Here is a 22,857-nt window from a genome sequence, read left to right on the forward strand (position 1 = left end):
TTAGAGACAATTCTATAACCAATGTTCCAGCGATGTGTAAATATTTCATTCATTTCATTTGCCCGAAACGCATTGCGTAATAGTGGCTTTAGGCATTGTATGTATTAGCTCTATCTATATATCAATCCATTAATGTAACATCACTTGTATGTATGTACCTTACCTGAATAAATATACTTATTTATTTATTCAAAATGATCTGCTACCAGAAATTTTAGCCAAATATCCCCAATTTGCTAACTGTAGGTAGTAACTGAGTGATTGTAACCTATCCACCGCTGCCCACTGGATGGGGGGCGGTGTGCAGGACAAACATATAAATTGTGACTCTAGCTCTCCACATATGTCAGTTGCTTAATTTAGAACCTGACTTGAGGTCGATCTCGAACCCATTGATGATGTGACGACTTATACTGAATGTTGTACCTAGCTCATCAAGATTGTAACTTGCTTAGCTAAATGAATTGTGGGGTTCAGTCCCTGAGCCCATTATGTGCCTCTGTAACCCTTTCCACTACCGCCCACAAGATGGGTATGGGGTGCATAATAAATGAACTAAACTAAAACTTTTGTATTTGATGCTGGCATTTTCTCCCCTGATTCCATGTATTACGAACCATCTTGTGAGATAGGAATATTAGATGAACTTATAGCTAGTTGTTGAGTCAGAATAGGGTAGCAGCACATTGCTGTGTATACTTAAGCCTGCTAAATAAAAAAAATGTAAGAACTCTTGTATGTATAATTAAACAAATTGTACCTTGTAAAAACATAAGTATTCTAATTTTATATTATTATTGGATGCAATATAATTGTTCAAATATGATTTAAATTATATTTTATTTTGTATTATTTGAATGCAGTATAAGTTTGTTATTAAAAAACTTAGGTATAGACAGCAATGTGCTGCTACCGTATTGTATATGAAAGATTACACAGTGTAGATAAAAAAACTAGCTATAAGTTCATGTAATATTCCCATTTCACCGGATGGTTTGTCATATATGGAATCGGGGGAGAAAATACCTGCCTCAATATAAAAACAAACCAACTCCTCTGCCTAAACAACTAGCTATACGTTCATCTAGTATTCCCATCTCACACGATAGTTAGTCATACATGGAATCAGGAGAGAAAATACAAGCTTCAGAGTGACTTAAGGTGCGCAGTTAAATGGTTGAGGGAGGAGACGAGGGCCGGGAATAACAACACGGTGCTGGTGTACGACACACACACCTCGCCTCCAAACATCTATGACAACACTGACAGTATTACCTCTATAACATGGCAGTAACTCTACGATCACGGTAATGATCGTCCATTCAGTGACAAGGTTAGATGTGTGTTATGTCTGGCTATGTTGTCCGGGGACCATTTGTAGTAAATGAGAATGATTCATCATACCGCAGGTTGTAATGTCTGGGTGAGTTAGCTTAGTTTAGTTCATTTATTATGCACCCCCATACCCATCTTGTGGACGGTAGTGGAAAGGGTTACAGCCACATAATGGGCTCAGGGACTGAACCCCACAAACCTATTATCAGATTTTTACTGAAAAAAAGACTTGTTCATCTACCCACCCTCACAATGTTCAACACTCCCATCCAACACGTACGAGAAAAGGAAAAAGGAACAAGGAAAATAAGCTTTAGACTGCACAATGAAGCTTCTATAAGCAACTTTATTGCTGCTGCAGCTAATATCAACTGGGAGGCTGAATTAGGTGACATAGTGAACATCACTCTAGCAGTGCAAACATTTCTTCAGAAAACTCTGAACCTTTATAAATAAATATATAAATAAATAAATGTTTATTCAGTTTAATATTCAAAATGTTTATTATAACTCCCGTTGTCCAATGCTAACGAAACAAGTTACAAATAAAAGGTTAAACACTTCATGGCTTACAATGGGTATACTTAAATCTATTAATAAAAAACATGACCTTGAAAAGAAGTATAGGTTAGGAGTCGTTTCCAAATATTTTTCCAGTCTCTCTGTACCTAGCTCCTGCTACTTCCTCTGATGTTAATGAGGTAATCCTTTCCCTTAAAACAAAGTCAAGCGCCCTTGATGAGATACCATCTCTAATTTACAAGAAAGCCTCCAGATTTCTAGCTCCTGCCATTGTATTGCTCTTCAACAAATCACTTGAACTCCAAACCTTTCCGGATATTCTAAAAAAAGCGAGAGTAACCCCTGTCCATAAATGTGGTGATCTCACTGATATCAACAATTACAGACCTATCTCAATTCTTCCAACCTTGTCTAAAATATTTAAAAAGCTAATCTACAAGCAGCTTTACTCATCATCTAGATAAACTCAATATACTTAGCTCTTGCCAATATGGTTTCAGACCCAATAAAAGCACTAACGATGCACTTATTATTATGATTAACTTGATCCATGCAGCTCTTGATAAAAATGAGTTCCCTGTTGGGTTATTTGTGGACCAACGTAAGGCTTTTGACACTGTCAACCACCAAAACCTTCTTCTTAAATTACATCATTATGGAGTCAGAAGTCACTCCCTGCAATACCTTCAGTCTTACCTTACTGACAGGCTCCAGTATGTTTCTGTGAATAATTCAATTTCTCCTACACTACCCATAAATATTTGTGTTCCACAGGGCAGCATACTTGGCCCTCTCCTCTTTCTCATCTACATTAATGACCTTCCAAATGCCTCCCAACACCTCAAACAATCTTATTTGCTGATGACACAACTTTCATTTTCTCCAGTCCTGACCCGCTTGCTCTAAATGTCACTGTCAATACTGAACTAAATAAAGTCCATCTTTGGCTAACTGCTAACAAACTCACCCTTAACATTGACAAAACTTTCTATATTTTGTTTGGTAATAAATCCTCAAATATAATTAGTCGAAGAATAAACAATAGAAACCTACAGGTTGTGTCACCGTGCAGGCCTACTGGGTGTCACTGTGCAGGCCTACAGGTTGTCACCGTGCAGGCCCTACAGGTTGTGTCACCGTTCAGGCCAGGGTATAGGACTGCAGGTGGTGTCACCGTTCTGGCCAGGGTATAGGACTGCAGGTGGTGTCAAAGAACAGGCCAGGTTGCAAGCCTGCAGGGGATGTCACCATGCCAATTTGTTTTAATAGTATAAAAAAGTATATATATGGGTCCGGTTTGTATTCCGGCCAGAGAGGATTGACTGGGTGCCAATCCTTAACTGTAGCCTATGTGTACCTGGTTGTTAAATGATTTGGCGGGTCGTATTCCAGGGAAAATTAGGATTAAGGACCTGCCTGAAATGCAGTGTGTGCTAGTGGCTTTACAAGAATGTAAGAACGTTTCTATATATAAATAAAAATAAAAAATAAAAAGAAAACTGATTACGTAGGCAAATATGAATTTGATGCATTAATTACTTTACATGAAATTAGTGCTTTTGTATCAAGGCAAATAGTGGGAATTACTTAATATAAATTTGTTTACCAGGTCTTAAGGCTCCATAAGTAAGAGATCCACCAAGGCAGGATGCTTGAAGGATTGGCAACATGGGTACTCAACAACTACTTGGGAAAATATTTGGAAAATTTGCACACCGACCAGCTATCAATTGGTTTACTTAAGGGTAAGTAGAGGGTTTCAAAGTATCCTAGTCAATTTTGTTAATTTCTATTGTTATTTTATTTTTGATCATATCATATTTCCTCCTTTTCTTAAATGTTCTATTAGTTTGGGCATATTTAACACCTCCAACCTCTACTCCAGCTCTTGTGTTTTGGATCCAGATTGATTTAGTAGCAGGTCTTGGGACATTTTTCCAAGTCACAGTACTTATATGCTTTGTGAAATGTCTGTATCATGCAACTGCTGAATATTTTGAACAATGCTTTTAGTATTTTTCCGCCAGAATCACCCATAACTTTCTTGTCTTACCAGAGTTATCCATTATGCCTATGCTTGCACTAAGGACATTATAATTTTGTTAATAGCTTATCTGAGCTCCAGAGCCTTCTATTGACTGGACGTAACCACATGCACTCTCGGGACTATAAGTACTTGCTACGTGTTAAAAAGCATTAGTTACCAGTGCTGCCTGGGCCTGCTTCCATAAAATGCTATGACAGCTTCCATCACAGCCCAGTTGTATCTTCTGTTAGTATAGACCAAAGCTGCTAGGAATGTCAGTCACGCCACTATGCGTGCCACCTGTTTTAGTGAAGGATTCTCAACCTTTAATTAATTGGAAACTGAAAGATCAATAGGAGCTGCCTCGTATGGGCCAATAGGCCTTCTGCAGTTACCTTTTTTCATATGTTCTTGTGTATCTTCCTAAGTCAGCATCAGACAAGCTGTTGAAAGTTTCAATATTGTTTATAACAAATTGCGTGTTTCTTAAGCGCAATTCTGGTCAAATTGTTTCTAATTAATAATAGAGCACATTTAGAGATTCTAGAGAATCCTTCTGTTACTATAGACCAAAGCTGATAAGAATGTCAGTCTGGAGTATTAGTGAGGATTCTCAACCTTTAATAAATTGCAAACTGAAGGGTCAGTGGTAGGTCCACAAAATGAGAGGACATTAAGTTGCACTGTTGTGCAAATTTTGTCAAATACATGAACCCTAAAAGGGTTTTCCTGTCCCGTAGTAAATCTTACTTTGACTTTAAACTACTGTACTTAGGTCAAGTTGCTAAGGTAAACTTCAGGTGGAATGATCTTTTGTAATGTTTATACACTGAACTAAAAAAAAAAATTGGTCTTTGGCAATTCAATGTATTACAAATAATAGTAGTACTGTATTATGTATTAATATATTTCTCCATCATACAGGAGAAGTTGAATTGGAAAATGTACCACTACGAAAGGATGCGCTTCGGCACCTCGACATGCCAGTCGAGGTCCGAACTGGATTTGTTGGGAAAGTAAAACTTCAGATTCCAGTTTCACGATTACGTTCAGAACCATGGGTCATTATGTTCGAGCAGCTATACCTTGTTGCGGGACCTGTAAAACTTGAGGAGGTATGTCACTTTGATATACTGTACTGTATATCCAAAGTTAAGTTAGTAGGGTTAATTAGGGTAAATGGGAAAGTATTGCATTTGCATGTGGCACAATATGATATTCACCACTCAATCATTACGCCATTTTTTACTTTAATGTACTAGAACCTGGTGGGGGTCTAGGAGGATCCTGGTTATACAGTCGAGTTCGTTCTCAACACACAATCGAGATTTCTGGTTCGAATCCTGGGTGGGACAGAAATGGTTAGGCACATTTCCTTTCATCTAATGCACCTTTTCCTCTAGTTGTAAGTAGGTACTCAGGAGTTAGTCAGCTCGTGTTACAGTATCACAAATGAATTATATGCTTTTGTCGGAAAGGATCACCCATCCAGCAAACTCAATCAATTCTTGCTTTAGGCACTCATTTATCTCTGGCCACTCCAATTTTTCCAGACATATAAATTTATTTGCCAGGAAATACAACCTAAGAATAACTGATACCTGTATATATAATGGTGAAGTTGGTATATAGGATAGAATAAAACAACTAGTCAGCAGAGAAAACAGGGAGACCCTCAGCTGGATATTTAGACTTTTGAAGGTTTTACTGTCACAGAGAGGTTTTTCTGACAAGCATTTTGAGTCTTAATGAAGTCAGATCTGTGTTTCATAAACTGTGTTGGGAGTGATTTTGATCTGGGATAGCCCTAGAATCTATTGACAGAGCTGAGGGATGATTTTTTTTTTTTAAATCCGTTGCATGATTAGTTTATATTAGTTCATTAAATTGTATTCTCATCATCCTACTTTTGTAATGTAAAATGTGGAAATATTGGTCAGTGCTCTAATGTTAAACTACACTTTATTTTTCCAATATAAATCACTTTTCAATTTGGAAGCTAAATGACTCTCTTTAAGGCAAAATGTACAGTTTGATGTAGACTAATGTACAGTACACCTGTTTATTAAATATTAGCCATTATCATAATGATTTTTTGTAAGTTGTTATTGAAATAGTTTCTTATTCTAAATTTGACAACTACAGTTTAATGATTTTAAAGTTATTGATGAATGTTGCTTTTAAATCTAATTCTCAAGTATTCAATTTGTAATTACAGATATTTCATGAAATGTTATGATTTCTCTTGGGTAAATAATTTAATGTAAATTTGTGTAAATCTTACTTTGACTTTAAACTACTGTACTTAGGTTAAGTTGCTAAGGTAAACTTCAGGTGGAATGATCTTTTGTAATGTTTATACACTGAACTAAAAAAAAAAATTGGTCTTTGGCAATTCAATGTATTACATATAATAGTAGTCCTGTATTATGTATTAATATACATAATATACATATATAATAATATACATAATATACATGTATTATGTATTAATATACATAACCCAGTTATAAATGTACAAAACAAATATTCATGAATGAAAGTTATTGATTGATTACATGAACGCCGTCACATGCCAGCAATACATGAAAGCCGTCACATGCCAGCATTATATGAACGCCGTCACACGCCAGCATTACACGAACGCCATCACATGCCAGCATTACATGAATGGCGTCACACGCCAGCATTACACGAACGCTGTCACACGCCAACATTACATGAACGCTGTCACACGCCAACATTACATGAACGCTGTCACACGCCAACATTACATGAACGCTGTCACACGCCAACATTACATGAATGTCGTCACATGCCAGCATTACATGAACGCTGTCACATGCCAGCATTACATGAACGCTGTCACATGCCAGCATTACATGAACGCTGTCACACGCCAGCATTACATGAACGCAGTCACACGCCAGCATTACATGAATGACGTCACACACCAGCAATACATGAATGCCGTCACATGCCAGCAATACGTGAACACTGTCACTCTCCATTTTGGGGCCCACCATTTTTATCATATACATCAATGACATAATGAGAATACTGTATTACTGATAAATTTGTAGATGGCCGGCAAGTGAGAGCTGTAGTAAAAAATGGCAACCAATTGCTAGGTATGGCATTTGGGTGGCTTTATTATATGAATAGTTATGATTTCTGGGAAAAGAATGTAGTTATTCAATTGTGTAAATCTGTGGTGTACCCCTACTTGAATTATTGTACCCTAGCATGGAATCCTCATCTTTAGTAAGAGATATCTGCTTTCGATTAAGTCCTACACAGGGTGACAAAAATCATTCCTGAACTGAGTTGACTTTCATACCTGGAACAGTTGAGGGCCACAGGGCTAATAACAAGCAAAACCAGAAATTATAGGGCTGATTTCATCAAAACTTGAAAGTTTGAAAGATATTGATCCAGATCCATCTTCAAAAGGTCAGATGTAAATGAACAAGGCACAATGTAGGACAGAAAACAGGAGATGCTTTTTCACCCATAGAGTTGAAAACCCTAAACCCCTGGAACTGACTATCCGTGGAAGCGTTAAAAGTCAAAACTGCTGGAATTTAAGATCCAGCTTGATAATATCAGGACAAGTGGGGTACCTTTGACAAGCCATCAGCTTCCTGTCCTCATTGAGACCACTAAAGATGGTTGGCCCTTAAATAAATTCAGGTAAATTACATGAACACAATTACACTCCAGCATTATGTGAACACCACTGCACTCCACGGCCGCACTCCAGCAGTACGTGGACATGGCTGCTCTCCAGTATGTGGACATGGCAGCACTCCAGCAGTACGTGGACACGGATGCACTCCAGCAGATCATTCACAGCAGTGTATAACTTATTTTATATACAGTACCGATCCTCCAAGACAATGACCACCACAGCCACCATCATCTCGGCCTCCAATACCATGACCACCAAACTTAATACGACAACTACTGTTCTGTTACACTACAACCACTGCTACACTACTACTACAACAACTGCTACAAAGTAAAGCACTACCATAATAATTGTTAAGACTCCCCCAACCACCATTATCAGATTTAATTTTGATGAACTATGATAGATAATTAGGTAGGCTGGTACTTGTAATCATAAAAATTGACAAAATTTGGCACCTTGGTCTATATACTGTATAACAAATCGTTAATTATATTTTGGTTACAGTTTGATGAAGAGGCTGAGGAAGCAGCATTTCAGGCCCGCAAAATTGCACAGCTTGATGGATTGGAAGCTGCATGGAGAGCAGATCAGGAGGCCCGCTATGAAGCCTCCCACTATGCCAATTCTTACTCATCATGGCTCAGCTATGGCACTTCATTCTTGACTAATATCATTGAAAATATACAGGTATCATTGTAATTTCACTTTGTTTCCCCACAAGTTTATTTTGAGATGTATGTATATTGTCACATATTTAGTTAGTTTAATAAAGATATTGCATTTCATTTTTATTGTTTAATTTTTTTGTTTAATTAATGTACTTTTGTATTACTGTTCAGTATTTATTTTATATTTTTATGGATTTATTTCATTTGTATTATGTACATATTATTTCTGAGCTATCCCATTTGGAAGCATCCTGAGGTAAGATCCACAGAACAGTTAGCCAGGGCCACATTCTGGTACTGGTGCCACAAGGAACATTTCCAGATTTTCACTGCAGGGTTGTGCTGGTGTTAGGGAACAGTGGATTAGACAGAATCCATTAACAGAATACATTAACCACCTTAAAATCTCAAGAAAATTTGAAATAAAAACTCAAGACTTTACCATGTCTTTCCTGGCATCACAAATGTGTGGAAGATATAATGCTGAATACAACCTTGCATTCAATCCTGGCAAATGTGCTTTGTTGCTTTTAACTTGGTGGACTTTTTATGTTTTATCCAGAGCGTGAACTAGAGCTACTAGGCAGAGAGATTCTAGTGAAACATATGAAAAGCATTGTAGTCGTGATATATCCTCAAAGAGCCTGATAGTAGATTTTTCTGATGCACTCATTGACTTGAAAGTCAGAACAAATGTTAGTGATTTGAGTCATCTTGACTCCTGGCTCCAAGTAAAGCTATGAACAGTCAATGTTCTCAGTTTGCATGGTTGTGAACTATGGTACCTGTGAAATGCTGACCTTGATAAGCCAAACTGTGTACAAGTACAAGACAAAACTCTTGTTTGAAGGGAGTCAAATGTCCAGTAAACAGTCAATTATTTTTTCAGGCATTTGTTTATCACTAACCACTCGAAGCATAGTGGTCTACATGCATAGCTCTCGATCAAGGATCCAGTGTTAGATTTCTGGGTGGGACAGAGATGGTTGAACATGTTTCATTTAACTTGATGCCTCTGTTCACCTAACGGTGAATAGGTACTTATAATTTAGGCACCTGTTGAGGGTACTACCTGGTGAAGGTTATAAGTAGTTGGCCAAGAAGAGACCTGGATGATTGTAACAGGCTTCCTGTCCCAGTCTACATGAACCATAAAGTGAATCATATTATAAGACATATGAATAAGTGATTTGCATAATGGTGTAGTTGGTCTACAGGACGGAATAAAGCAAGGGACAGAATAAAGCAAGAAGGTCCACAGGGATACCCTCAGTTGAATATTTGACATTATTAAGGAATTACTGTCCCAAAGAAATGGCTTGTTGACATGCAATTTAAGACCTATTGAAAACTGATCCTTGCCAAATGAGCTCTTGTGCTCAAAGAGTTTGATCTAGCTAGCCTCTGAATCATTTGATGATGAGTTCAGAGGCTGTGCAGATTTATATAAATCTGTGTTATATTTAGTCAATGCAAGTCTCATTTTCATATTTCATGTACTGCATCTTATTGAGTTTCCTTCTTTGCTAATATGCATGTCATACTTCTAACTGTAAACAATGTGTTTTCATTTTATATCTTAGTTTCAGAATCAGAATAAATGTTATAGCTTATCGAAAAAGGCAGATGATGTTCAGTTATGTTCTTTTTTATAATGCACAATATCTATTAATGAAGTTAGAATTGTAAGTTACTATTGTTTGCATTATCTTTAGTAAGTTACTGTTCTTTGCATTATCTTTCTTGTGTATTTATTATCATCATGGCATAATGAGCATTGCCATTTTTATTATACACTAAATATATAATTATTATAAATGAGTCAAATGCATATTTGTTTAGACTAAGTTAATTATAAATGTACAGCCACTTTCTGAATATGACTGCTCATATTTTAAGATCAGTAATTTAATCTTACTGTATTTTCAGCTGAAAATACGTGATGTTCATCTGAGGTACGAAGATGACCGAAGTATTCCAGGACAGGTGTTTGCCTATGGACTTACAATTGATTCTCTTGCTCTCCAGAGCTCTGATGACCATTGGATCCCTAGGTAAGACCTGGAATGACATTTTGTCCTTGGTCCAGTAGTGTGTACAATACCATAATGAGCATACAATAATTTAAATTGTCACACAGATTAATTTGCATGTGAAGAAAATATTTCCTAAAATACTGTATAGAGTAGCGTTGGTAAGTTAATTAAGTAGAAGGAATATTGGTCTCGATAATTTTCATTATTGAAGTTGTAGGGGTGCTGTGGTTAACCAACATGCTGTTCAGCCTTAAAATATGACATTCCTGTAGTGTGCCAAAAATAAATTCTTTGCACAAAATTACTTTATTTTCTTATACAGTATTGTTAAAGTGCAATCTCTGATCACGGGAAACTAAATTTTTTTTTTTATGTGACATACTTTAGCTGTGATGGCGCTGAGAAGTTTAGCAAATTATGGGCGCCGAGTGGTTTTACGGCGCAGGGGTTTTCTGCTCTTTTGGTTGTAGTGTTCGGTTGCAGCCGTCTCCTTCTTTCTAGCGAAGAATGTGTCTGCTGCTTTCTGGAGGGGTCCTTGGGTTGTTGATGCTTGGTTGGTCAGGCCGAGGTGCATCATGTGTTGTGTCCGATTGTGGCCCTCCGCCGTTCTTTGCACGCCATGGCTTGTGCGTTCGAGGACGTGCCGTGGGTTCATCCGGTTTCCCTTCTTCCCTGTTCGCGGGTACGGGTCTCTCTGGTCATCTGCAGGGTTTTTAAGTCTAGCCCGCCAGCGGTCTTTCCCCGTGCCCATGACGTTCGTAAGTTTTATGCTTTTGCTGCTGCCTTTGGTAACATGTCTTGGGTTGACATTCGGGCACGGGGTTTTTTCGCGGTCGAACAGGATCATGGCTGCATGTTTCCTCATGACTGTTCCTGGGCCTCATTGGGCCTGCATCATCTTGGGTTGGCGGTTGCAGCCAGTTGTCTCGACTTCGAGTTGAGGTGTGAGCACCGACCGCCTCCCGGGTATGTCCCCTATCTTTCGTCTTTGGTGAAGTAGCTCCGGGTAGCCGTAGGAGCTCCCCCAGAAAATCAGCGTTTGATGTAATGAAATGCCATTTTCTGGGTGAGTCCCGGAGGCTCCCTGGCAACCCTTCCTCCCTCCGGTCAGTGGTTTTTCACGTATTTTGATATGCAGCCTCAGAACTGGGGTGTAGATCGCCGGCTCGGGGTCTGGGGTTCCCCTTCTCCTTCCCCTTCCCGGGGAGGGGGGGGAGCTGCGCAGATGTGCGGTGCGGCTCTGTGTGACGTCATGCTTGTTTGCGCATTTTCATTTTGGGAGTTCTGTCCACTCGTTTGTCTATTTTTGTCGTTTTCACCAGAATAGGGGTTTGTTTTGGGGCGCTTACCATTCTGGGTGCCTGTCCCGATCAATGGCAGATATAGAATTCTCCAAAAATCACATGTGCATTTCTATAGGCCATTGGTCCTCGTGCCTCTCTGAAGGGGCCAGGTTCTGGCTGTGGTCCCCGGTAGGCCTAGACCTCCATCCACATTGACTGATGCCAAAAGTTAGGGTATCCTTATCAGCCTAGATAGCTCCAGGGAGCCTCCGGGACTCACCCAGAAAATGGCTTTTCATTACATTCAACGCTGGATTTTTTATAATCTTTGCAATTTTCTTCAAGAGGACTGAAGTTACTGTGTCTTAGTACAATACTGTACTTGGTTTCTGTGTTACGAATGAATTACTTACGTAATTTTTTTTCTTAGGTTTGTGTATGGTGGAGACTCAAAGATGGCCTACAAGCTACTGGAGTTGACTAACATGGGGCTGTACTGGGATACCACCACTGAAGTCTACAGTGGCAAGTCCTTTGGGGAATTAGCGGTAAGAACCTAAAAAAAATCTGTGTATTGCATTTTATTTGGCATTACTGGAGGTGTAGAATTACTGTATATAATGAAATTTATTAATAATAATATTTTCAGTTTTTAAGAAAATTAGGTTCAGTATCTTACTATGTATGTCATGGAAAGTTGGTACAATTGTTGAATAAATGTGGTGCAACATTACACAAGAAAATGGACATAAGACAGATTATAAGATAAAGATATAGGTTGATTCTAGTGTACAGTACATTACATATACACTGTCGCACTGTTCCATCAGCTTGAACCTGCTCACAATTGTACAAGTTGTCTTAATTTTATAATGGAAAAATATTAATTTTATACATGATAATACATCACAATATTTGTTCGTTAAATGAACCAAAGAAAATATCCAGTCTGAGTACCTATTTAGGCCTAAGGATTGTTGTATCAATTACTGTCTTGAGTTGTGGCTGGATGGATAACTCAAGGTCAAACTCCATCAGATCCAACTACTTTATTTCTCGCTAGCCCCTTGGTACCATTTGGGAGATGAAATCCTTCAAGAATCGGGGGGGGGGGGGGGGGGGGGAGAGATAGACCTGGGAGTTCATACCAAACCAGACCTGTCCCCTGAACCTCCACATAAGGAGGATAATCAATGACATATGCTAGGCTAACAAACATAAGAACTGCCTTTAGAAACATGTGTAAGGAATCATTTAGGACCTTATATACCACATATGTTGGACCAATCCTGGAGTATGCAGTTCCAATGTGGAGTCCATATCTTGTCAAGCCCAAGATCAAATTGGAGATTCGGAGGTATGCCATTAGACTAATACCTAAGCTGAGGGGTATGATCTACGAGAAGAGCCTATGGGATCTAAACCTTACATTACTGAAAGACGGAAGAATTAGGGGAGACATGATCACCACATACAAAATTCTCAGAGGAATTGACAGATTTTAAAAAAAAAGCTTACTTAATACAGGTGGTACATACACAATGGAACACAGGTGGAAACTGAGTACCCAAATGAGCCACAGGGATATTAGAAGGAACTTTATCCGTGTCAGAGGGGGTTAACAGATGGAATACACTAGGCAATGATGTGGTGGAGGCTGACTCCATACACAGTTTCAGATGTAGATATGATAGTGCCCAATAGGCTCAGGACTCTGTACACCAGTTGATTGACTGTTGAGAGGCGGGACCAAAGAGCTGAAGCTCAACCCCTGCAAGCATAACTAGGCGAGTACAACTAGGTGAGTACATAACCAGGTTTCTCCAGTTTGTTTATTTATTAAACCTTGTATAAAGTTTTAGTTAAATTTATCACTATTACCACATAAATGAATATGATGATTTTCTCCATATCGTAAAAAAAAAAGAAAAATATGAGATCATAGCCTATTGGTAAATTTCATTGCTCAGAGTTGTAAACATTAAACCCTGGCTCTCATTCTTTATACTTCTGATAAAATGTTTGGAGCAGTGTGAGTGGAATCAAATATTCATTTATTCATCTATGGAATATTCATGGGATATTCATCCTAGGTATTTCCAATAGGTCTAATTTATTTGGAGATACTGTCCCTTTTTCCTGTTAAAAAGTTGGTGACCATTATGAATGCTAGAGTAATTAATGGTAAATATGAAAAGATTATTTCTTTTCCATGTTAGAGCTGTAAATAAAAAAGCACCAAGAATAATGAAATCTTCCTTTCTTAAGGCCTCAGTGGTGGCTTCCCAGAGCTTACGCCAAATGCAACACACCAGTCATCTGTGACTATCTCTTCCATAGTCTACGAAATCTGTGGTGACAATGATTGAGCAGGAATAAATAATGTTGTCCGAAACGCTGTGCGTATTAGTGGCTTTAGGCATTGTATGTACTAGCTCTTTCTAGAAATCCAACATTATGATTGTAACTCATCTTGTATGTATGTACTTTTACCTGAATAAACATTTGGTTTTGATTTGATTTGATTTGAATATAACAATGAAAAATATATGGGAGGTGTTAGGGAAGTTTCAACTCTTAAGTTAGAAAGTACTTCTGGTTGAGATACTTTTGGTTCATTATGCTTCATTTAGTTCATTGAGATAATGAGCAGGCATGCAACTGTACATGCCTGGGAAACCCAGGAATGTAGGTTCAAACCCATCGATTGTTTCAGTATTCTCTCATAAATACATAGTGTTCTTGTTATTTCATAATGTGTCCTTATCAGTTATTGGGACATGTGGAGAGAATGATGGCTGATAGGATTACAGGAGGATACAAAAGAGGTGAACTGTAAGGGGTGAAATTTATAAACAGAAAGACTGGTGGATAACCAGCATTGTGTAGAGGTAAAGTTAAGGAACAGAGGAAATATGCCATGGGAACTAAAAGAATGTTCAAGTGAGCTGAACATGAACCAGTCATCAAGGGGGGGCCTGATGGCTGAGTGGACAGCGCTCAAGATTCGTAGTCCTAAGGTTGTGGGTTCGAACCCCCATTGGAAGCGGAAACAAATGGGCAGAGTTTCTTTCACCCTGATGCTCTCGTTCACCTAGCAGTAAATAGGTACCTGGGAGTTAGCCAGTTACTACAGGTTGCTTCCTTGGGGTGTGTAACGAACAGTAGGCCCAGTCGAGGGCCGGGCCACTGGGACGCTAAGCCCCAAAATCATCTTGAGATAACCTCAAGATAGCTGTCTGAATGCTTTCCTGTCATGACCACCCTTCAGATAAAAGTTCCTTGAGGGAATTGTGCATCAAACATACTGTATAGATATACTGTATAAAATATAGGTGGAGACAGCAAATGGTACTGGGCATTCTAAAGTATTTCTTTATTGGGTGACCAAAGGCTGCCTCTGTGTCTTGTCAAATCTGAAACATGTTGGGTGACCAACTGTTTCACTACCAAGTTATGTAGTTAAACATGGCTTCATTATCTTAATAATTGTAGTTGTTCATTAACTTTAAATTTTTTTTCTAGAATAATAACCAAACGTGTGCAAGTTTGAACTAAAGCATCTAATTACTATAGCTTGAAAATTAAACTGTAGGGTCAGTTATTGCCATTAATTGCCTATTAATTTTTTAAGAAATAATAATATGTAAATGTTTTCCTCGACAGGCACTGATGTTTTCTGCCATCGAAAAGCGTGATCATGAGTATTTATTGCAACCTGTCAGTGCCACAGCTTGCGTCAAACGAAATTTGAGTGAAGCGCCACTCAGATCTCGTTCAAACCCTCGAATGACATGTGACCTTAAGCTGGAAAAGTTTCCCCTCGGTCTGAGTGAATCTCAGTATCGGCAAGTGGTCAAATGGAATAAAGAATATGACAGATTGGAGAAAGCTCGTCATTATCGAAAATGGAGGCCATGCTGCTTAGTTAAAGATAATCCTCATGAATGGTGGCAGTATCCTATTCAGTGCCATTTAGATAGAATAAACAAAAAATACATAGGTAGGAACTGGCCCATGGCACAACAAAGAGCCAGAGATATTGTTAAATATGTGCAAGTTTATAGTGAACACCTTAGGAATCCTGCTACAGTGTCAACTGAGTGCAAAGCACACAAACTACAGGTTGAACAGGAATTAAACTTTAATGAGCTTCGTTCTCTGCGAGAGATTGCCATGGAAAGAGTTGGGAAAGAACTTGAATTATTACGAGAGACAAAATCCTATACCACTCCCACTGTCCCTGAAGAGACATCTCCAATACACAGTGGTGAGGGGATTCTCCAGCGTTGGTTTCCAGCTTGGGGTGGCTGGTATGCTCCAAGTGCAAGCTCAGCCCCTTCACCACAACAAGATATTCTCCAAAGGCCTAACATTCCCATGGAACATGAAGTGCAATCCATCCCCGAGTCTGATGACAATCAGGAGTTAGAAAAACAGCCTTCGGGTTCCCTGGAGGAAGAAATTTTATACGTGCTTTCTGACACTGTTGAAAACAATACTTTCATGAAGAGAGATGCAGTATTTTGTCAGCTGAGCTTTGCACTGAAGCAAAGCACATTTACCCTTTCATCCACCACATCACTGGTGCCAGGCACCAACATGGAGGAAAAGGAACCAAAGTGAGTAATTAAGTACATTATTCTATTACAGTACAATACCATAGGAGTAAAATATTTAGCTTTATCATCTTAGATCCCTTTTTGTTGTTGACTGGATCATGCAGTCAGGCAGGATGTTGTATTGACACTGGTACAACAGGGAATGAATGGATGATGGTAGACTTTTGAAGAGAAAATATTTGAAGGTAGGAGGAGGAGGAGGAGGAAGAGGGTTGAAAAGAATGTGGTGGACTAGATGAGCAATTGTGTGAGGAAGCAGTGTGTGAACATCACAGTGTATGGTGAAGTACATAAATGGGTGGAGGTTTTTTGTAATCTGAGAGTAAATGTGTTTGTATGTACTGTAATGTACATGCCAATTCACTAGGAGCATTATTCACCATGTCTTAAAAGTGGTGGTTTACTGCTGGAGTGGTGTTGTGTTTGTTATCCATGATGGTATATATGAGTAATTGGTATAATGAGGGGACGAGTGATGTGTTTTATTATTTATTATTTTCTTGAGGCTGATGTTTTCCATGAAAGTGGGGAATGAGGTAATAACAATGTATGTATGCATGGTATGAGTGGGGCATGTCTCCCTGTGAGTGTAGAAGTAATAGCAACCATATGAAAAAGCAATTTGTTGAAGATGCGGTGAGAATGAATAAAGGTAATGATGTCTTGACATGTCATTACATTAAATGCAATGAATAATGTTGTAGTAGAGTGACAATGAAGAAGCTGTTCCTCTAACCTACTCTATGTATGTGTTAAATACACTTGAGAGAGATGAGGTGCTGGTGAGTGTTACCATCTTCTTATGAGAGAGATTAATTGACAAACATGATTGCCTATGGCAAAAATTAAATTTGGTATAGCAATATAATCACTGTACATTTGAATGCATTTTCAGCTGTTCTTTGAACAGATTATTATTCTAAAATTTAAGAATGGTGCAGTGTGTTAAGTAATCCAGTTGTGCCTAAATATTTCACACTTTAGTTTGTTCAGTTTTAAAGAGTTTAAGATTGGTTTCTGGTTTAGATGTAAAAGTTGATAAAGCTGTCCTTACTTTGCTCTGCTCATCATCATAATTTCACTTTGTCATATTTCTTTCTTTTAATTGCAGTATACAAAATATTACTGCCATTATGTACACAAATATGTGAAAAAGTATAAAATATTTAATAAGGTCTTTCTTGCAGAATTGCATTGTTTGAACTGGAATTTGCAGATGTTAAAATGGCCTTAGAGTCTCGACCAAGAAGCAAGTCTTACAAGTTTGACCTTGAACTGGGCTCCTTGAGTTTAAGGGACAAGGTAAAGTAACACTGATTCATAAATTAGTTTCTGGAACTTTTCCTTCAGTGAAGATTTAAACTCAGAATGATTAGCTTACCAGTCAGTGACTCCCCACTGCATACCCGGTACCTCAACTATTAATTTTCTTTCCTATGTTTTCTACCTTTTTGGGTGTGTAGGCTGTGTTTGATGTTCTATTTTTCAGCATTTCTGCACGAGCACACGAGCACACACAGGGTCCTCACAGCCAGGTGGACAGATCTCTGGGGTTGTATTCCTAAGGGCCGGGGTTTGATTCCCGGCTGAGGCAGAAACAAATGGGCAGAGTTTCTTTCATGTGATGTCGCTGTTCACCTAACAGCAAATACGTGCCTGGGAGTTAGACAGTTGCTACACACACTTCTTCCTAGGGATGTATTCACCTAGTATTCACCTAGTTGTGCTTGTGGGGGGTTGAGGTTTGCTCTTTCGTCCCGCCTCTCAACTGTCAATCAACTGTTACTAACTACTAACATTTCCTCCCCCCCAGGAAGCAGCTCCATAACAGCAGTCTAACTCCCAGGTACCTATTTACTGCTAGGTAACAGGGGCATAGGGTGAAAGAAACTCTGCCCATTGTTTCTCACCGGCACCTGGGATCGAACCCAGGACCACAGGATCACAAGTCCAGCGTGCTGTCTGCTCGGCCGACCGGCTCCCTGGGTGGGGTCAGTAATTCAGCCTTGGGTTTACCTCGAGCCTGGGTACCTGGGTGTTAGTCAGCTGTCACGGGCTGCTTCCTGGGGGGTGGAGGCCTGGTCGAGGACCGGGCCGTGGGGACACTGAAGCCCCGAAATCATCTCAAGATAACCTCAAGATAAGGATGCAATTCCACAACAAGCTGACTAACTCCTGAGATTACCTCCTCAAAGAATATTTTAACGTTAAATTTAAATATCATTTGTTGACGCAGACAGGAATTGTAATTTCCACATTTGCAGAAGACTGTTATCTTTCAGAAGTATTTTGCTTAAACTTAACCTGTCACACCATACTAATAAGATTGCCTAAACATTTAAAAAAAAAGCTGTCTAGAATTACAATACTTTTCCTTTTAGGTTACTGAAGAGTCTGCATTTCCTTTATTGGTATCTCCTCAAAATCGGGCATCAGGATCGACACTGACTACCAGTATGTCAAGAACGTCCACAATGTATGCCAAGCTAACAAATATCATGTCTCCAGTGCAAACCAAAGTGGAAGGTCCCCTCTTCTCCCTCATGTACGAGTGTCGGCCATTTAATTCCAAAGCTGACCACAAGTAAGTACAGTCGTTTATTTTTCACTTGCTAATGGAGTTAGCCCTAAGTTGCAATCATAGGACAGCAGCCAACATCATAAAGAGGGAAAATGGAGCAAAAAAAAAGTAACATGCAATGTCTGTATTGTATGTGATATTGTCTGACTTGCAGGATAAATTTATTTTGCACATTTTAATAACCTGTATTACACATACTGATATGCAAATATAGTTAGATAATTTGTATAAGAGTTTGGCTATAGCAAAGAAAGATAAATAAACATTTTTCATATATTGGGCATCAAAGCCTGTCATCTTATTCCAATCAAGAATTTGAGTGGTCTTTGCAGGCTGATTGTCAGCTCATCAGCTTTGGACATGGTTTATAATCCTTCTGCGCTAGAAGCAATTAAAGCCTTCTTTACGACTCCTTATCACAAGAGGGATGATGTTGGATATGTGCCTCATATGACTGCACTCACTTCAGCTGCCAGGAAGAGGTGAGACAAAAATGTGCAGTTCCATGTTTCAATATTTATTTTTATTTTCCAGAAGGATAACCTTAACTTGATTTTTGTTCTCCAAAATCCATTGTGTGCATTGTGACATGTGAAGAGGATATTGACTGGAAATTTCAGGATTTTGTAAGGTACGATAGTGCAAGGAAATTTGTTATTATTGTTGAGAAGTGTAATCTGCTGGCTTCAGATACTAGAAGAATTTTAAATGATATCAGGGAAAGGGAAGACTTTCAGTGATATTATGGAAGTGAATAAGTGCAAGTCCAAAAATTTCTATAATCATGCCCTGAAGCTTAGGTATAATTCCGGTAGTCAGAGTTCAAAGCAGTTTTCTTAAGTAATTTTGCAGTTTATGTACAGTATTCCTTATTTCTGTGGAGAGCCCCTTCGGCTCCCCGGAGCTATACCGGGCTGATGTGCATATACATGTTTTAGACCATGGCAACAGTCAGTTGATTAAGTTGTAGGCCTACTGGGGACCAGAGCCAGAACCTGGCCCCCCTCAGATGAGGCATGAGGATCAATGGCTTATAGACACCCCTTTGTAATTGGAAGCAGTCTGTCTGCTACCTACCAGGTCAGGCACACAGAAAGGTAGGAATTCCAAAACAGACCACAGCTAGTCAAAAATTGCAAACTGAAAGCTGGACTAACAAGCAGAACTCCCCAATAGAAAACACGCAAACAAGTATGATGTCACCACAACCGCCGCACGGCTGTCTACACAACTCTCCCACTCCAGGAGGGGGAAGGGAGGATCCCAGACCTCCACGCCGGCCATTCCTCCTCATTTAAGAGGCTGTTGTGCTTGGTGATGGTCATCGACTCTGGCTCCATCCTTTTGAGCAGTGCTGCAGAGCAGTGTTGTTCTTCTGTGTTGGTGGTTTGCAAGCCAGGAGTAACACAAGAGTACTGGAGCTGCATGCACCTAGGGGGTCACCTTCCCAAGGTGCCCTGTAAGTATTGCCCCTCCTGAGGCCTAGGGTCATCTTCCCTGAGCTGTTGGGGAACTACCCCCTCGAGGCTCTGTAGCTGCTCGGTGATTGCCCGCCCTTGGGGTTCAGCTGGGGTGTTTCTTACTCCTGTTTGCCCTTGGGTAGGAGGTAGTTTCATCGCTGACTGGGGCACGATGTACTGTGCAGCTGTCTGATATATGCATATATGCATAGCGACCGGTTCTGTTCACCTGGAGATGTTGTGCTTTTGTGTTTTTTTTCTTTTGTTTTTTGTTTTGTCTGGTGGGGTCTGCCTCGTGTGTCGGTAGGATCACTTGTAGGATTTTGGTGGCCCTCCACTAGATCCCCGTGCTTGCACACGTCGCAGGGGTTCAGATTTTAGTTTGTTTGCTTGATAGCTTTGGAATAATTGGTTAGCAGTACCTCGCCTGGGCTTCCCTCAGCACTCAAACTAAGGGCTCTGGAAGCTCCCATTGGGGCTCTTTGGTCCAATGGAGGAGACCTCCGAGTCTCATCCCACTTTGTGTGAGTGGAAAGGTTGCTCTGTCCCCTTGTCTCAGGGTGACACTCACCGCTTTTGCCTCTGCCATACTTCCTGTTGGGTCGATGACATCTTTGACCCAGAGTCCTGCGAGTGGTGTTCCTTGCTTGTAATCAAATTCACACCAGTCCACTGAGATTGATATTCGTGTGCAGGCAGTTTCAGCACTGCATGCGTGATTTAGTTTGTTGCAACATGCGAGGTTGTAGCAACCTAAGCATACTTTACAATGTTAAGTGTTCATGGGCCATTGCTCCTTTTGCCTCTCTGAGTGGGGGGGGGGGGGGTCAGGTTCTGGCTTGTGGTCTCCAGTAGGCTTACAAAGATCTCTGTGACTGATGACACTCAAGTAGTATGGCACTTGATCAGTAAGATAGCTTCAGGGAGCCAACGGGACTTGCCCAGAAACTGGCGTTTCATTATATTCGATGCTGTTTTTTTTTTTTTTAAGATAATTGCAACAATACAATGAAATTAAATGCTTTGAAAATTGTCACATCTGCCCTGGGTAATACATTACACTGTTGTAGCCTGCTTGTAGCGGTTCTTATAACAAATTAAGGGTACATTATTCATTATTTGGGTGGTTGTATTTTTTGTGGTTTTAATACTAGAGTATTCAAGTAATGGCTGATTCAACAGTAAATCATGGTTGCATTATTATGGTTTATTACAGTTATGAATCTTTAAAATAAAAAATGTGTGCACTGTAGTATATTTAAATAACTAATTTATCTTGCAGCATTAATTTTGATATTACATACCTCTTATGTTGTTTATACACACCAGACTTCTTCATTTATCAGGAAATGTGTAATGACATGGTTGAACATTGCTGTACTTTGCTGTGTGTAATTATATAGTATTTATATCTCTATAGATATGAAGAACTAAAGGAACAAACAAAGCAAGAGTTAAAAAGGAACTGGGACCAGATTCTGGAGGGAGACTTGGTGAGTAAACCAGTATTAAGATAAACAACTGTTTAACCCGTCCTTCTAGGACACATTAAACTCCGTCCGTCTAGCTTCCTCCTCCTCCTCTCTCCTGGAGCAGGAGAGAAGTTTTTTTCTGACAGGGAGAATTCCTTTTAGGTTTGATATTGATAAAATGAATAGTTGAGAGTGGTTTTCTGGTATATTATGTAACTTATTTTGATTTGTTTTATTTATAAAATGATAAAAAAGTTATCTATAATTTTTCCCAAAAGTCTTAAGAAATAGGTAATGAAACAGTAAAAGATCATTCAGTAAAAGATCAGTAAAAGAGTGTTAAAAAATCATTCTGCACAATATATATAAAATGTTTTCCAAATAACTTGTAATATTGATGGGGAGAATGATGGAGCAAAGGAATGTTGTAAGGAATATATGAGCTGAACAATAACATTCTTCATTAGGACCTCTTCATTAGGTTTTTAAAAATTATTGCAGATAGATCAATTATTTTGATTTTTTTAGATCATTATTCTGTACACTACTATTTAAAAAAATCTCCTTAATAGATGACAAGAAAGCGTTGGGACGTGAAGCTGGACATTTCTGCTCCACAAATCATCATTCCAGAACACTTTAGAGATAAAAATGCAACATTGGTTGTACTGGACTTTGGAAAATTGATCTTCTGCTCAGCCAAACCCTTGTCCCACTCTAATCTGAAACATGAACTAGATATGGCAAGTGATGAAGAGGGTAAGTAATTGAAGGTTGCCATATTACCCTGTTTCATTATACGACTGACAATACAGTGCTCCATTAATTGACCAGATCTAGTGGATGTTTAATGCTGCCCGTACATATAATTCTTGGTTCAACACGTTATAGCCTTTTATACTCGTGCTTCCTGGTCTTTGTGTGTCAGTGACTGCTCTTCTGTCTTCATTAATTTCCAGAAATATTGCGGCTTTTACAGACGAGATTGAAATGCCCATATCCAACTCATTTTCAGGCTTATCACATGCAGTTTTAGCTGCCTTGTCTGTGTCGTCATGCTGGACAACATTTACATGAGATGGTATCCATACAAATGAGAGACTGACACTCATGCTCTGTGCATTAATAATGTTGTTTAAAATGGATTTTACAATATTC

General features: G+C 39.1%; 1 protein-coding gene across 8 annotated transcripts in view; it reads left to right on the forward strand.

The window, feature by feature from the left end:
• The first annotated feature begins 1,149 nt into the window (after positions 1-1,149).
• Positions 1,150-22,857, forward strand: part of Vps13D (vacuolar protein sorting 13D) — a 249,867-nt gene continuing 228,159 nt past the window's right edge. For 6 of the 8 annotated variants that reach the window (XM_069324372.1, XM_069324377.1, XM_045763846.2 and 3 more), the window contains exons 1-12: positions 1,150-1,307; positions 3,467-3,602; positions 4,808-4,998; positions 8,082-8,264; positions 10,175-10,299; positions 11,995-12,112; positions 15,231-16,186; positions 17,374-17,488; positions 18,568-18,770; positions 19,100-19,249; positions 21,648-21,720; positions 22,272-22,458. In XM_069324372.1, coding sequence (XP_069180473.1) covers positions 3,506-3,602; positions 4,808-4,998; positions 8,082-8,264; positions 10,175-10,299; positions 11,995-12,112; positions 15,231-16,186; positions 17,374-17,488; positions 18,568-18,770; positions 19,100-19,249; positions 21,648-21,720; positions 22,272-22,458 — 2,398 coding nt within the window. In that variant the 5' untranslated portion in view covers positions 1,150-1,307; positions 3,467-3,505. Of the gene's footprint in view, positions 1,334-3,466; positions 3,603-4,807; positions 4,999-8,081; positions 8,265-10,174; positions 10,300-11,994; positions 12,113-15,230; positions 16,187-17,373; positions 17,489-18,567; positions 18,771-19,099; positions 19,250-21,647; positions 21,721-22,271; positions 22,459-22,857 lie in introns of all 8 variants that reach the window. The other 2 variants (XM_069324373.1, XM_069324376.1) reach the window with 1 other exon arrangement.

This window comes from Procambarus clarkii, chromosome 14, assembly GCF_040958095.1.
Source record: "Procambarus clarkii isolate CNS0578487 chromosome 14, FALCON_Pclarkii_2.0, whole genome shotgun sequence".
Lineage (NCBI taxonomy): Eukaryota > Metazoa > Arthropoda > Malacostraca > Decapoda > Cambaridae > Procambarus > Procambarus clarkii.